Genomic DNA, 14,915 nt, shown 5'->3' on the forward strand with positions numbered 1-14,915 from the left:
ATAAGACATCTGTTTTTCTCCAAAGAAATTGATTTCCTACCATGGTTGAGTCAAGATAAAGGAATCTGGAGGTTAGGTATTATATTCATTGTATTACAGTCGGTTTAAATATAAGTAAAAAACGGATTAAATATATATTATTGATCATTTTCTATCACATATTTATATTCTAGTTTAACATCTGTTCTGAGATATTTCACAATATTGTCGACAACAAGGAAAGGATATATAGCTTCTCAATTGACACTTGTTATACAGATATTGTGGAGTATAGCGGAATTTGTCGATAATGGACGGTCGGCCACAGGTAACTTTCAAAACAATGATGCAATAGATATAGTTGTAACTTTTCAATGCAATTTGTTGATATTGAATCTTGCTGCAATATGGAGGAAATATGATCCTTAACCCGGGTGAACACGGGAAAGTTTTACCATTCAGCGCTGAAGGAGGGTCGCGTATGTGGAGATAGAATTTACTTTGGTGGGCTTTATAAATATTCGATTATGAACAATCGGGCAACTTTCAAAAGAATGATGCAATACATTTTATTGTAAAATTTACCTTTCTCAAATCAATTTGTTAATATTGAATTCCTCTAAGATATGGATAAGAAATCCCATTGCGTTTTGAACGGGACATCTGGCTTTAGCATTCTATAAGTTTTTTAGATTTTTTTTTGTATCGTGTCGCCTTTGACTTAGGATGCTGTATGTCTGTCTACGGTTTATTTTATTGCTTTGAAGAAATATGAACTTGGACTTCGGTATAGAAAGAGTCGTTTAGCTGAGATGGGCTTTATAAATCAGTCTTGACAGCAAACATGGTATAAGGTTTTATAAGAGATACTCTCTTATACAAGCACTGGCCTAGGTCACAAGAAGGGACTGTGGATTTCAGCATTGGAATTCGTCAATTGATAGGAAATAACCTACTTCTGGAGAGATTTACAAGATAAACAAATAATTCAGAAATACAAAGCGATTGTTTCAGGGAGTTAATGATATGGTCTCAGACTTTTTAAAATGGTAATTAGACGAGATATTATACAATTTAGAGTGCGATGTATCGAAACGCTTTTACGGATCCCGACACAATGTGAATATTACACTATATTTTTACACCATTAGAGCATTAAATAAATCAGCTGCTGTTTATATGCACTTATGTAAATCATAAGTATTGCAATGGCATAATATACAATGGTTATATTCAAATCTGGATTGAAGTAGAATTAATTGCAATAAATGCTTCTAATTTTATATATTACGTAGGCGGATCATCCAATTGCACTGAACAGTTTTCTACCATATAAACCTACTCATTTGAACGAAAACTATTAAAACGACAATAAATTATTCTATTCAATAAGCAAATTATCCAATGATAAATGTGTTGAGGTGGTTTTAAAAATTTTACTATATTAAACAGGTGTTAATTCTAAACATAGAGATTATAATGGCTTTAAAATGGACGACTGGAAAATAAAACTACAGATCGCTATTTGGTTGGTTAATTTCCATTTAGTTATTTATGACAGTTCCGATTTAGCTCATGGAACAATTTGCAAAGGTACGATTCTCCTCTAGTTGTTTACTAATATGTATTTTATTTGTATATTCCTTGGACTACTAGCGACAATTGACACGATTTTACAAATTTTCACCTGGCCTACTGCTACCATTGATTGATTAAGCGTTTTATTTTGCAGGTGAAAGCGATGCCAAGTACAGTGATAGAGGACCCTGGTATACCCTTGGTTGGACGACGAGAAGGCAAGTTCTCTAAGTATGTCGAGGAAGATAGTATTAGCAATTCATCAAGCGGTTCAATGTCGCCAACTAAACGAAAATTTGAAAATATCAGCTACAAACTCAGTCACAGAAAGAAATTACTTAATAGACGCCGGATGGTAGTGAATATAGAGTTTGCATTGGCCATGTTGGGTATTATATTGATGTTAATAGAAACTGAATGTTTTATAGATATTCCTGGATTTACTAAGGCTGATCCCGTGTCTGTGATTTTAAAATCCTTCATATCAATTTCTACGTTTTTTCTGATAATATGTGTTATATCATATCATATTGTCGGCATCCAAATCAGAATGACAGATGGAAGTTTGGAGGACTGGAGACTTGCTCTCAGTTCGTGGACCTATGTAAAAATTGCTACAGAGGTTATCATATGTGCTATTCATCCGATACCAGGTGATATCAGCTTCCCATATGCTGCTAAAAATGCTCCCAAAAGAGTCTCAATAGACGCTTTCCTGTCGGTTCTGATGTTGTTAAGATTATATTTAGTAGGAAAGTTCGTTGTCATCCACAGTCGCTTACTGACTGATACCTCTACACAAAGTCTAGGAGCTCTAAATAAGGTCAAGATCAACACAGGATTTGTCTTCAAGGCTTTAATGTCCGAAAGACCAGGCAGCATGTTAGTCGCGTTGATGTTTGCGATCTTCGTCATCAATAGTTGGGCATTACGTACTTGTGAAGTTTATTATCATCCCGATCATGAACATAGCGATTTCACTAACGCAATGTGGCTAATAGCCATCACATTTCTCACAATCGGCTATGGTGATATAACGCCGAATAGCGAATGTGGTCGTTTCATTGCAGTAGAGACTGGTCTTATGGGTGTTGGTATCACTGCTCTGTTGGTAGCTGTACTTGCTCAAAAACTCGAACAAACGCGATCTGAAAAATATGTTCATACTTTCGTCAATCGAGTGAAGCTCGACAACGCTCAGAAACACGCTGCTTCTAATGTGATTAAACAAGTTCTCTCTTTGTGGAGAATAAAACGAAGGGGGATAAAAGATGATAAATATAGAATACGTGTGTATGGGAAGATGCTACAAGCTCTACGAGAAATGAGAGCTGCGAGGAATGGAAAAGCGATCATTGGAGAAACGTCAATAGGTATTATTGAAGTTTCTAAAAGTGTGAATGACGTTTTTGATATAACAGAAACAATACAAACTGAACAAAGGGAGATAAAAAGTAGACTAGATGGTTTAGAAAATACTGTGAAAACTATAAACGATAAACTAGATATCATCTTGAATTCTTCTCGTCGATAGAATGGAACTATTGATACCATTGACTATTGTTTCTATTCATACGTGGGAGGACTCATACAATTTCATTCAAATGCAAGTATTTCGGCTGTTCGTTTTCAACTAGCGCCCATAATAGCCCCGTCACAACGGTTTTCGACCAATTGCGATCTTACAGCGACATGAAATGTACTAGTTGCGGTCAAACGTGAGAAATACTAGAGAAAAAAGTTCCTAAAAATTACAAACTTAAAAACAGTCGACCTTTTATCGCGTTCTAACGTTTTTGCAGCGTCTTTGTCACTGCGCTTTTATACCACTTAATGAGATGTTACAACGGTTGTCTGTCGACCTTCTCGATCCTATGTAGCTTTCAACGCGTTGCAGAACAGATCGCCGTAATTTGACGTTTGTTTTGAACATGTCTTAAATAAATGCTGTGACCTGGCGAAAAGTGGCGACATTTACAGGATGCCGTGTCCTACACGTTTATGCCACGCTTATGGTGACCTTAACACTCTGTGCGTCAATTTTCCATCGCAGTAGCAGCGCAGTAAGAACGCTTTTCTGGTGTGTAGGGTTCAACATTAGATGCGTGTGTTTATATATATAAATATGTATATATATATCATTGAGATGGTTTCTCACAACGTTTGCTATGCCGCATTCAAATGATATAATAAGTAACCTTAGATTTTATACGGAACACTTTCAATCTTCGGCACAGTTCATTAGATTGTGCCCTGTAAACATCATGGGGTGATTCGAGGTTATGGTTGTAAATAATGTAATATATTGTCACAAACAAACGGTCACAATGTAATCTTGGAGTAAATTATGGGATGTGGATCATAGAATCACCAAATATATAATAAAACATATCTTTTAATTCTTTAGTTATTTATGTGTCGGTGGATACAACTTATAAAGTGCCCTCATACCATAGCGATCACGAGTTGCGTATAACTGCGAAAAGAAGTTTCGAACCAGCATGCAAATGAATTGTGAAACTTCTGACACTTTCATTATTCGCAACTGTAACAACTGGTAATCGCTATGTCCCCAGACGAAGTTAAAATTTTTGATCTTTAAAAAGTTAAATGTTCTGTGACGGTTGGCATTACCCAAAGCATGCTTACTCTTTTCTGATAATATATGTTACATCATATCATATTGTCGGCATCCAAATCCGAATGACGGATGGAAGTTTGGCGGACTGAAGACTTTTAGAACACACACTGCCTCTCTGCGACTGCATGTGTCAACTGGGCATCCTTTTCAGAGTTCACACAAAAAATAGTTTTTCGTGTATTTCATATTATCCCAAATTATTGCATCCAAGGAAAAACAAAATGAAACATAACGTGACAAATCAATTTATCCTTCAATCCGAAATTCTCCCATGTAATTTTCGACCAAGTTCAACTCTATACAATAACAACCTGTTTGTGCAGCCAGCGGTCACTCATTTTAAGGCCTTGCAATCACAATTACCTTGACCATTACATGTGGATATGAAATATAACTCGTCACAAATGAATTGTTCGAAGTTTAACAATATTGTGTTCTTCACGCAGCTTCAAACACAGACTTATTAATGAATTATTAAGTCTTATTACCTTGGCGATAGTTATTTAACATGCCTGGTGGAATCTGATCTTACGTCAAGTGACAAGCGCTGATCCCAAGACGCTATTGCGAATCCTTAAGCTATTGGTATACGATTCATATGAGAGAATGCGAACCTCACGATAATATTGTTACTACTAAGCCGCAATGGGGTTGTTACTTGAAGGGCAATAACTCAAATCATGAAACCGACCATTCTCGAAACTCTTAGGATTCTATTTCATCTCCATCTGTATTGAAATAAGAATCTCGAGACGGGTGTTCATGGTTCGACAGATCATATTAAAACCTTAGAAAACACAGCGCCATTTTGCAAATGTAAAGTTCTCACTAGTCCACATTGATACAAAAAGTCCATATTGATAATATTTGTATAATGTTTATTGTTTTTCTGATATGCTTTGCAGATCGAAGTTCAAAGATATTACTATCAATGTATTATGGGCATGGTACAGTGATACTACTTTTCAGATGAGTAGTTTCAACGAGCCACTTCTCCGACAAAAACGAAAAAAAAAAGTTTTTTAAAGCCATTGAGTGTTTATCAATGAAAGTTAAGATAATTACACAGACATTGACCTCCTCCAATTCTCGTTTATATAATTCACTATCAATGACAAGATCTCTTCATTAATGAGTATCAGTTGATAATTTATCAATGAGTCCAAACTTTCCACCAATTATCAAAAATCACACTACATGATAACATAATTACCATATATTTACAACTGGGTCATATTTTCACCCTTTCAATCTTGTCATAGATATTCCCATTGTGTCAAGGACAGTTCTACTTCGGCTTTTAAATATCTTTTTCATGGTCACAATTTTGTGCCTTTTGTATTTCCATATTTAACCATGCAAAAAAGTGTTTGAACATTTCATTGACGACTCGCGTTTTCCAAGAATCCACCATAATAGGAGATGAAAGACTAAATAATCAAAAAATAGTATTCGTTTTCGTTTAAATTCCTATATTAAACCGTGCAAAAATCAGGAAACACTCTTAAGTGTTTGGACCATTGACGGCTCGCCTTTTCCATGACTCCACCATAATAGGAGATCAAAGACTAGATTATCCAAAAATATTATTTGGTTTCTTTTACAGTCCTATATTAAACCGTGCAATCACGAAACACTTAAGTGTTTGGGCCATTGACGACTCACCTTTTCCAATACTCCATCATTATGTAGAACAGTCAAAGACTGGATAATCCAAAAATGAACCATGCAAAAATCCTTCGTGTTTGAACATTACATTGGCGACTAACCTTTTTCAAACTCCGCCATAAAGTTAAAGGTTAAAGACCTCATCTTACAATTTTCGGGTATCCTAAGTTCCGACAGAGGATAAACTAATAAAAGAAAATGAAAAGTGAACAAGGAGGTTTAAGTGTACAGCTAACAGTGGTTACTGCTCAATCAAAACAGGATTCACCAGCATGATAGATATATTTAAATTATACCGACGCTATAGTATGGCTTGACGGAGCTTATGTTTTACCAAATTTTTTGTCCAACACGCTAGCAGATTGTACTGAGATCTGTTGGCAGCTTTCTGTGGTCAGAATATAAAGATGGTCTGTATGTGAGGTTGAATGAAGATTCCTATTCACTAGACACCTTGAACTAAAGATCATATTTAACAAATATTATGTTTACTCATTCATCTACACCTTTTGACAGATTTCTGTGGTCAGAATAACAAAGTACTTGTAGGCGAGATGGCACACCAGATCCTTTTTTTCTAGACTCATTGATTTTAAGACGAAGCTTACCAAATATTTTGGCTAATCATTCAGCAAAATGGGATCGACACCTTTTGACAGCTTTCTGTGGTCAGAATAACAAAGAGCCTGTGGGCGAGATGGAACATCAATTCCCTATTATCTTGACTCTTTCTAAATAAATAAGGTAAATAGAAATTTATGAGGAGTTCTGTGGTCAGAATCTAAATAAAGAATATGTCAATGAGATCGAACGACGTTCAGTGTATCTAAAATAATCTCTTCAGTCTCTTTGTGTCCCTGGTCAGTGTCTTGCTGATAAAACCGTCTGATTACGGGTCAGATTTGTAACAGACCTGATATCACATTTTCGCTTAGTAATTACTACATCTAGACTGTTTTCCGATAATTCATCCGAAGAGGATGATACCATGTCTTATCTGAGTGATCTTAAGTTGGTCCAAAGAGAAAAGTGTAAGTGGGGAAAATTTTTTAACTTTTCAAGGAGAATCACATGACTTCCAAATTATTATAAATATTCCGAATTCCCAGCAGCTTCCAGAAGCTTTCCGTTGATATTGGTTTCATTACAATAAAATATATAAAGCTAAGGTAAGATTATGTTTATTATCTTTTAAATTTATACTGAGTTATTTTTAAAAAATTTTGTCAAAAATTATTTAGATTTTTCTTGTCATTAATTCTTTCAATACTAATAAATGAACAAATCCGTTGCATAAATAGAGGATTTGAAACGAGTGTTTATGTCATGAATTGAGTTTCCAGATTTAATACCCGAGACTTTGCGATGAATCCAGATGTCTGTCTAACAGTCCATCTTTCTATACCTTTTTTTTTTAGGGATTTTGATAAAATTTGGTGTCAGTGTAAATTCTGAACTGATTAAGACGAAACCTGTCGAAAATCAAAAAAAAAAGTCTTTGAAAAAATCTTGTGCAGTATGAAAATGATACTCTCGAAATATTTCATTTATTGATAGCTCTTGTCAACCTCCCGGATGACGTGGCTGCCATTACAATGGTGGGCGTATTACGATGGGCCATCGCTATTTTTATTATAAAATTCAAGATAATTTATTATTCTGAAAATTCTACCCGGTTATGTATATATATTGAAATTAACAATTATGTTCTAATCCTAAAATGTTTTTTTTTTATTTTATGCAAATTTACTTGTGAATTTTTCATAAAATTATAACAACAATTTGGAATGGTTATTAGTATATATTGGAATAAGCAATTATGTTCTTATCATAAAATGTATTATTTTTTTCAATTTTAGCTTAAAGTTCAAAATGTCGGGAAATAGAGACAATACAAGATTGGATGAAAGTGAAAGAAAGAAAATATTTCAGCAATTCCATGCCAAATCACAAGGTGACGAACACGATATCTGGGAATGTCAGAAATTTCGAGCCAGTCTTAATAGTACTGAAGTCATTGGAATATTTGACGAATGGGTGAAAAACGGCGATGGTTCGTACGAAAAGGTAACCTAAACTAGAATATAACTTAATTTTCAAATCACGATATATATCTTTAGTTGATAACTAATATTTGGTCCGGTTGTAATATACAGAGAACCTGTTCTGAATCATTAATAAAATGTCCAATAACGTGTTAATGAGCTATGTGCTCTGATGAGATCAACTCTGTTCGGTTACTAGTGTTATTTTTTCTGAAACAATTAGCTTTGTAAATTCAAAACACGATACCTGTGATATAATGCGTTGAGTGAAATATTAAATTATGATTATACGTATAAGTATAGAAATATCGCTCTACAATTGATGTATTGATCACTATTTTAACAGTGAATATAATTTATTGTATTGTACGTATAAGTCTATATTATTATATATCGCAATTGAGATACTTTCAAGGCCAAATCTGTTCGCCAATTAAGCAGCTGGTAAAGATTAACTAACTTTATAAATTTAATATGTATGGGTTTTTTTTTCAGGACATGTTAGGTATTGGATATCAAGGGCATTATCAAACAGCAGAATTATTATCAAAACATCTACCTGGAAAAAAAGATCAGTATAAAATTATAGATTGCGGTGCCGGGTCTGGTTTATCCGGTGTAGAGGTAACATCCACCATAATTAAATGTACACCATTCAAAATTTGAGGGCTTTTACATAATATGAGAGCATTGACATAATAGTGAAAGCCTCCAATGTCTTCTATACTACCCAGCCATCATTAAAAGTCTAAATTGACTCCTCCGAAGCGTCATATTTGTACGTTAATCCAGTGTACGTCGACATTGCATATCTACAGTTATTGCAATTATTGACATAGAGCTAAGGACGAATAATGCATAACCAATGTTTTCTTGCGAGGTTGTAATAGGCTATTTCAATGCTATTTTCATTACATAAAGTCACTTTACATATTTTTATACTTGACAAAGAAGCCACCATCCAGTTTTGAAGAAGGAGGGGTGGATTCTGCAGTATGTAATACTATTGGTCTTGGTAAGCATCGGGTAGAGTCAGAATTGGAATTTCAAAAGGAAAATGTTTTGTTTTCCAGCTGAAGAAAGTTGGTTTCAGTCACATTGATTGGTTAGACCCCAGTGGACTGTCTGTGGAACCTGCCAAGAAAAGAAAAGTCTATGAAAGATTCATTGTGGATTATTTATCAGAAAAGGCGTTAGACGTGAAACCAGGTATGTCTTGATCTTGGTTGATTTTTTTTTGTATATGTGATCACCAGTTGACGTAGTTTTCACTTTCTGCCCATGTGTCTATACCAGTGCCGTAACTACATCAAGGAAATTGAGAGAAATGCCGAATTTGACCACAAAAATAAACAAAAAAATATACGAATATGATATTCACTAACTATATCGCTTATTTAATGTCTACGATAAGATGGTTACCGTTTGAAGACTCGAAAGCGTAGTGATGAAATCCCTAACTGACCTTTAAGACAGTGGGATTTTTGCCTCATAGAAAAAAGACTCTAGTTACGGCCCTGTCTGTCCTCGCCACATTCGTATCAGTATCATGATTTCATTATAAGTCAATTAATAGATGAAATATGGTATTCAGTGCGAATCTTAGAAGTGCACAGTGAATTATGTACACTATTCGAAATGTTATCTGAGAAATTTTGTCTTAAAACGGAACAAATAACAGATAGTGGTTTGCGCATGCTGGTTTGCACATGCTCACAAAACAACAAAAAAGCAAACTAATTGTCGTTAAACATTACAAATCATATGATTATCCAAACCTATCCCTTTTTGAGCTCAGTCTTTTTAAGCATGCGCAAAATGTTATTATGACTACTATGTCACTGTTCTATGTATTCAGGTTTGATGCATTCGATGTCACATTATATACCTTGAAAAACCATTTAAATAGCCTTTTCTTCATGATTTTTGACTGCACATCCTTTTTTCCAATTTCAGCCACTAATTCCCAACTTGTGACACTTGATATGCCATAGAATATGGCATGTAGCCCCTTTATTCTAACGATAATCTCAATAAAATATGTTACATAGCTTCATTAGGTTGAAGATTGAACATATATCATGTCTGGAGGGATCTTTTACCAACGTCCAGCATCCTACAGTGAGTCTCGATACAGGTTCAAATCGTCCAGCGAGTTATTTGACCATTTCAAGATCTTGTCTTTTGTTATATTTTTAAAGGAAGATTCTCTTATCATCTTTCACTAATGCGATCCTAAACGTTTTAAAACTAAAACATTCGACTAAAATTCTGTAACAAACGAAAGAAAAGAATGGGAGTCTTGCTTTAAGCATTATTTTGTGCTGAATTTATGTTCGTCTATAATCTGGTCAAATGAACTCATATGGATGGAGAAACAATTCTATATCTTAGTCAAAGTCCAGAGGGTTACATGACCATTTCAAGATTTAAGGAGTTGAATTTCTTGTAAAATTTAAAGGTATATGGTATCATTGAATTTAAAAACAATCATCGGAGAACATGGTTAATACAAAAGCTAAATTTTTTTTCGGGCATTTAATGGAACCTGTACCTTTATATTTATATGTTGAGGGGAAAGTCTACAATCTGGTCAAGTGAACTGTTCTGGAAGCCAAATATTTTTATTTTATCGATAACTTTTTAAGTCCAGAAAGTTATTTGACCATTTCAAGATTTATATTATTAACAATGGGGTTTCTTAATTGGATTATGGTAGATTGAGCATTGACGATGTCGGCAAGGAATCTAGAATCTATAATCTGGTCAAATGAACTGTTCTGGAAGCAAAATATGTTTTTATCTCATCGAATCTGGAGGGTTATTTGACCATTTCAAGATTAATGAAACAATGAGCAACAGATTCGTCACATATGGAAGTATTGCGTCAAATTGTGCAAGAAATATAATTTTATGGAGAGTCTTTTCCAATCTGGAATCTATAATCTGGTCAAATAAACTGATCTAGAATCTGCAATAAATATATATCATTTTAAGTCCAGAAAGTTATTTGACCATTTCAAGATTAGTGCTGATTTTTTTATGGGTGTTTACGATGGATGAACTGCAAGGTCTTTGTACCGCCGGAGAATCTATAATCTGGTCAACTCAACTTCTTTGGATTAGACAAATTTACCCCGAAACCCCTAGAATGGTATCTCAAAGGGTTTAATGACTATTTAAAGATTAACACCCCGTGACAATGAAACCCAGCTCTTCATGTTTACTCTTTATGATGTATTTTTTCACGATAGTCGTTTGGTATCATTGGCACTTCATCCGTTGGTGTTGCAGATAGAAATATGTTACTGGTAATAGTGTGACCAAAATCATTATCAATTTCTGACTAAAGAGGAAATCTAAAATCTAGTCACTAAACTTTCTGGGTACCTCCTTGTGCTGTTTGCCATAAATAAACAGCTGTTGGTATTCACAAAAAATTGGTAACACAAAAAATGTCAAAGAAACCAAGAGTTATTGACCATTTCAAGATTACTAAACAACTGTTGAGAACTGATATTTTGATTGTTTGTAAACAGTAACACAGAGTTATGAAGGAAGTTTCTTAGTTCTTGGATTTCTTAGAAATCGTTGAATTATTTGAGATGTTCAAGCTTTGAAATTCTGAAATCTTGTATTGTTATATTAAAGTTGGTGTCTTTATTTTCTGATCTTCTTGACAATAGCTCGTTTGAGCTATTAAACTTTGTGAAATTTGATATGAATTTTACTTATGTTGGTCGCTTTGTGCAAGTAATATGTCTAATTTAGAATAATCTATAATCTGGTCAACCAACTCGAAATGAAAACACAAGGCCTCGTTAATTCTTACATATCTTTCTTTTCTGGAAGGTATATTTGGTTCTGGGCGAGTTTGTTGCTGTTTCTAGTAAAGTAAATAGTAAATTCGTCAGTAGACTCAAAACAAGATCATAAATGTTTCAAATTACTATTTATTCAACAGTCTGTAGGTCCATGGAAAATTTCTTCGCCATTGCAGAATCGTTGGGATTTTTGATGTCGTTGAATCGGATGTAATACCTAATACTTTTTGATCTTGTTAAGGGTTTACTGGCTCTAGAACTATGTTTAACCAATGTACATATTGTCTTCTTACAGATACCTATGACGCTTCGACCTGTGTTGCCGCTTTTTTTGAAGGCTTGATCCCTCTTGGTGGTTTCAATGAAATGATCAGAATTACCAAACCCGGTAAGAAAACTTCTCAGCATTGGTCTCGCTTAGAGCACCGTGCCTAAATTGAAAGTTGGAGGCTTGTGCTGGATAGAAGTAAGATGTTGCTCATGCTCATCCTCTAGACTTCAAGTATTACAATTCTTTTCCAATTTGATCGACCCATGCTCAGTTTTTTCTGATTGGTTTAGTCGATCTTTACAATGGTTCGGTCACTTTCGGTCGATTGCAGTATGAAGAGGGTAATAATGTGTGTCACAGACAATGTCTGGGAACACCTAGAAGTTTCCTTTTAAAGCAGTAATTGGAAATGAATTGATACCATCGCTTATTGTAATTTGTTCTATACGTTACAGGAGGAATCATTATTCTAAGTATATCAGAAACAAGTTTGAATACATGTAAGGAATATAAAGGAAGATTTTTACCAAGACTTGAAGAACTGATCGAAGCCAAAGAATGGGAATTGGTAGAGAAGACCCACGAGCCCCATTATTACAGAAATGTCCCGGCTTTCTTCTTTGTGATGAGAGTATTGAGATCCGGCCCAATCCAACACGAAAGTAAAGTTACAAAGTAAACATGGCCTGCTTTTTACAACTTCGAAGAAGCATGTACAAATCTGTAAATTTCCACTATTATAGAACAATGTGCTTACCTAAAAACTTTGCTTCTGTGTTGTGTTTTAATGTGCTCAAATTTAGCTGGGATGACGATCGTGATGTTAATGAACAGAGCTGAAATTTTTTAATTTAATCATATAAATGTGTTGTTTTGTACTATACAATTTAATAAATCCAATATTCTAGACAAATTGTACAATATTTTTATTTTAATAGCTCGTTTGATTTTTTCACTCGAAGCCATAAGTAGTCCATTGGGCAGAGTTGGAATTCCTTGTGGACATAGTCATAAAAAAGATTTTCGAGTAAATTTCATAATATTCCTAGTACCTCATCTAGTTCATTGACCTGACACATACTTTGTAACTTATTAATATATTTATTAGAAGTGGGCGTTGGTAAAAGGCAAAACTCAATTTCATGGTTATGCATAAATCGCAAGAAATAGCACTATTGTTTTTCATAAAGTTACAACCACATAATGATAAACAGAAACAACTGCTTACTACAAATATGATACCATGGGATTGTCATCTCGGCATCCAGATCGGAACACCTACATTTCTATTACCATTAATTGTTATGGATGATTACCCACAAATATCTTTTACACACCTGATTTAATTCATCTATAATTATTCATACTATATGCATGTAATATACTAGTCATTCTAGAGGTCTGGGTTATGTGGTGCAATTACGTAGTTTAGTGGACATAACTGATGGTCTACTTTTTAAAAATGTTACATGTACATTCACACTATTGCGTGCACCTGTCCAAGCTAGCCTAGGATATGGCTATTACCGCGATAGGAATGGGCTACTATTTATAAAGATATCCTACTAAATTTATCCCATGGTTGCTAAACTAGATGAGCGGGGACCCATGGACTTTTTAAGATATATTTTATGCTCTCCTGCATTCTGAGACACCTCTGTTTGTCAGTTTAAAGGCCTGTCAGTGGGATATTTCTGGGGGTAGTGGCCATTAAGGATGGTAGTTGAGCCACTGTTGGTAGATAGTTTGCAGACAAGGTAGTGCTGATAATAGTAATTGATTGTTGGATCTGGATCAATTGGATGGTAAATCAGAATTTGATTTAACTATTGTAAGAGCTCTTAGTATGCAAGTTATTCCGATTATTAATGAAAATTCCTCCAACAACTACAGTTAAATGACCTGTATTCAATTTGTTCAAAGCTAAAAATGGGTTCAAATAAAGGTGCCGTTCAAAATTAACAATGCATCTAATTGAAACAATGCCGAATCTTGTAACAAAGACAACATCCGTGTTAATCTAAGATTATTGTAAATTGTAAAACTGGTTTTCTGTATCCTGTAGTGCGAGACAATGTAAAAGGTTGCATGTTTCGTTGTGGAATCAATTTCAAAATCTTCTGCGTGTTGTTGTTCCTTTATTTATGAACAATTGACGACGGATTTTGAGTTATATACCAAAGTACTCCGTCACCGTTTATTACTTTTAGTATTGACCTACTTAAAAATATTCCATCACGTGACATTCTATATTGAGACAAGAATATTTTAACGAAATTATCAAAAGTTATTTGATAGCACTGTATAATTACATCACGTGATAATTTTTACGACTAAAAACCAAAACCTGATCCACTTGGTTGTCATTCAAGATAGACTGAGAGTGCGATTAGTGTCATTAGATATATTATCTATATTCATTCATTAAGTGTTCCAGAGTTCAGTCATTCAGCCACTTTATTGATCAATACACTAGTAAGTATATTTTTTCCTATATATTCTATAAGTATTGTGTTTAGTAGTCACTGTTAGAATTTCACTATAAAGTATATTTCCTACTTATATATTCTTTAAGCATTGTGTGTAGTTTTCACTGCAGGAATTGTATGATAACTTATTGATAGTGTTTCTGATATGCCAAAATTTCTAAAGTCCAGCCAACATGTCTCGAGAAGCAAATTACGTATATTTAACGCAATGATGTCAATTCTTTAATAGAATAATTATGAATGTATTTTAGCTCTACTCCACTATGTTTTGAATGTCGCTAGCTATCCTGATGTCATTCTGCGACACGGTTTGTCTACCCGATATTGAAAGATAAATTTCTTGTTAAATGATATCATTATCGGGTTTAGATTCATTCATGTTTAAAGCTATCTTGTCCTATAAATTTTAAGATCACAAAA

At 34.2% G+C, this 14,915-nt stretch overlaps 2 protein-coding genes across 2 annotated transcripts; both read left to right on the plus strand.

Annotated features, from left to right (window-relative positions):
• Positions 1-1,831: 1,831 nt before the first annotated feature.
• On the plus strand, positions 1,832-3,091 carry LOTGIDRAFT_114691 (hypothetical protein; the record flags this gene model as incomplete). Its single annotated transcript, XM_009052645.1, has 1 exon — positions 1,832-3,091. One exon carries the CDS (start codon positions 1,832-1,834, stop codon positions 3,089-3,091), a length of 1,260 nt encoding a protein of 419 aa, XP_009050893.1.
• Positions 3,092-6,994: 3,903 nt separating this feature from the next.
• LOTGIDRAFT_203701 (hypothetical protein) lies at positions 6,995-12,914 on the plus strand. The gene is made up of 6 exons (XM_009052646.1): positions 6,995-7,035; positions 7,726-7,933; positions 8,407-8,535; positions 8,985-9,120; positions 12,031-12,123; positions 12,462-12,914. The coding sequence occupies exons 2-6, from the start codon at positions 7,739-7,741 to the stop codon at positions 12,683-12,685; spliced, it is 777 nt and encodes a 258-aa protein (XP_009050894.1). The 5' UTR covers positions 6,995-7,035; positions 7,726-7,738; the 3' UTR covers positions 12,686-12,914.
• The last annotated feature ends 2,001 nt before the right edge of the window (positions 12,915-14,915 follow it).

The sequence above is a fragment of the Lottia gigantea genome, assembly GCF_000327385.1.
Source record: "Lottia gigantea unplaced genomic scaffold LOTGIsca_19, whole genome shotgun sequence".
Lineage (NCBI taxonomy): Eukaryota > Metazoa > Mollusca > Gastropoda > Lottiidae > Lottia > Lottia gigantea.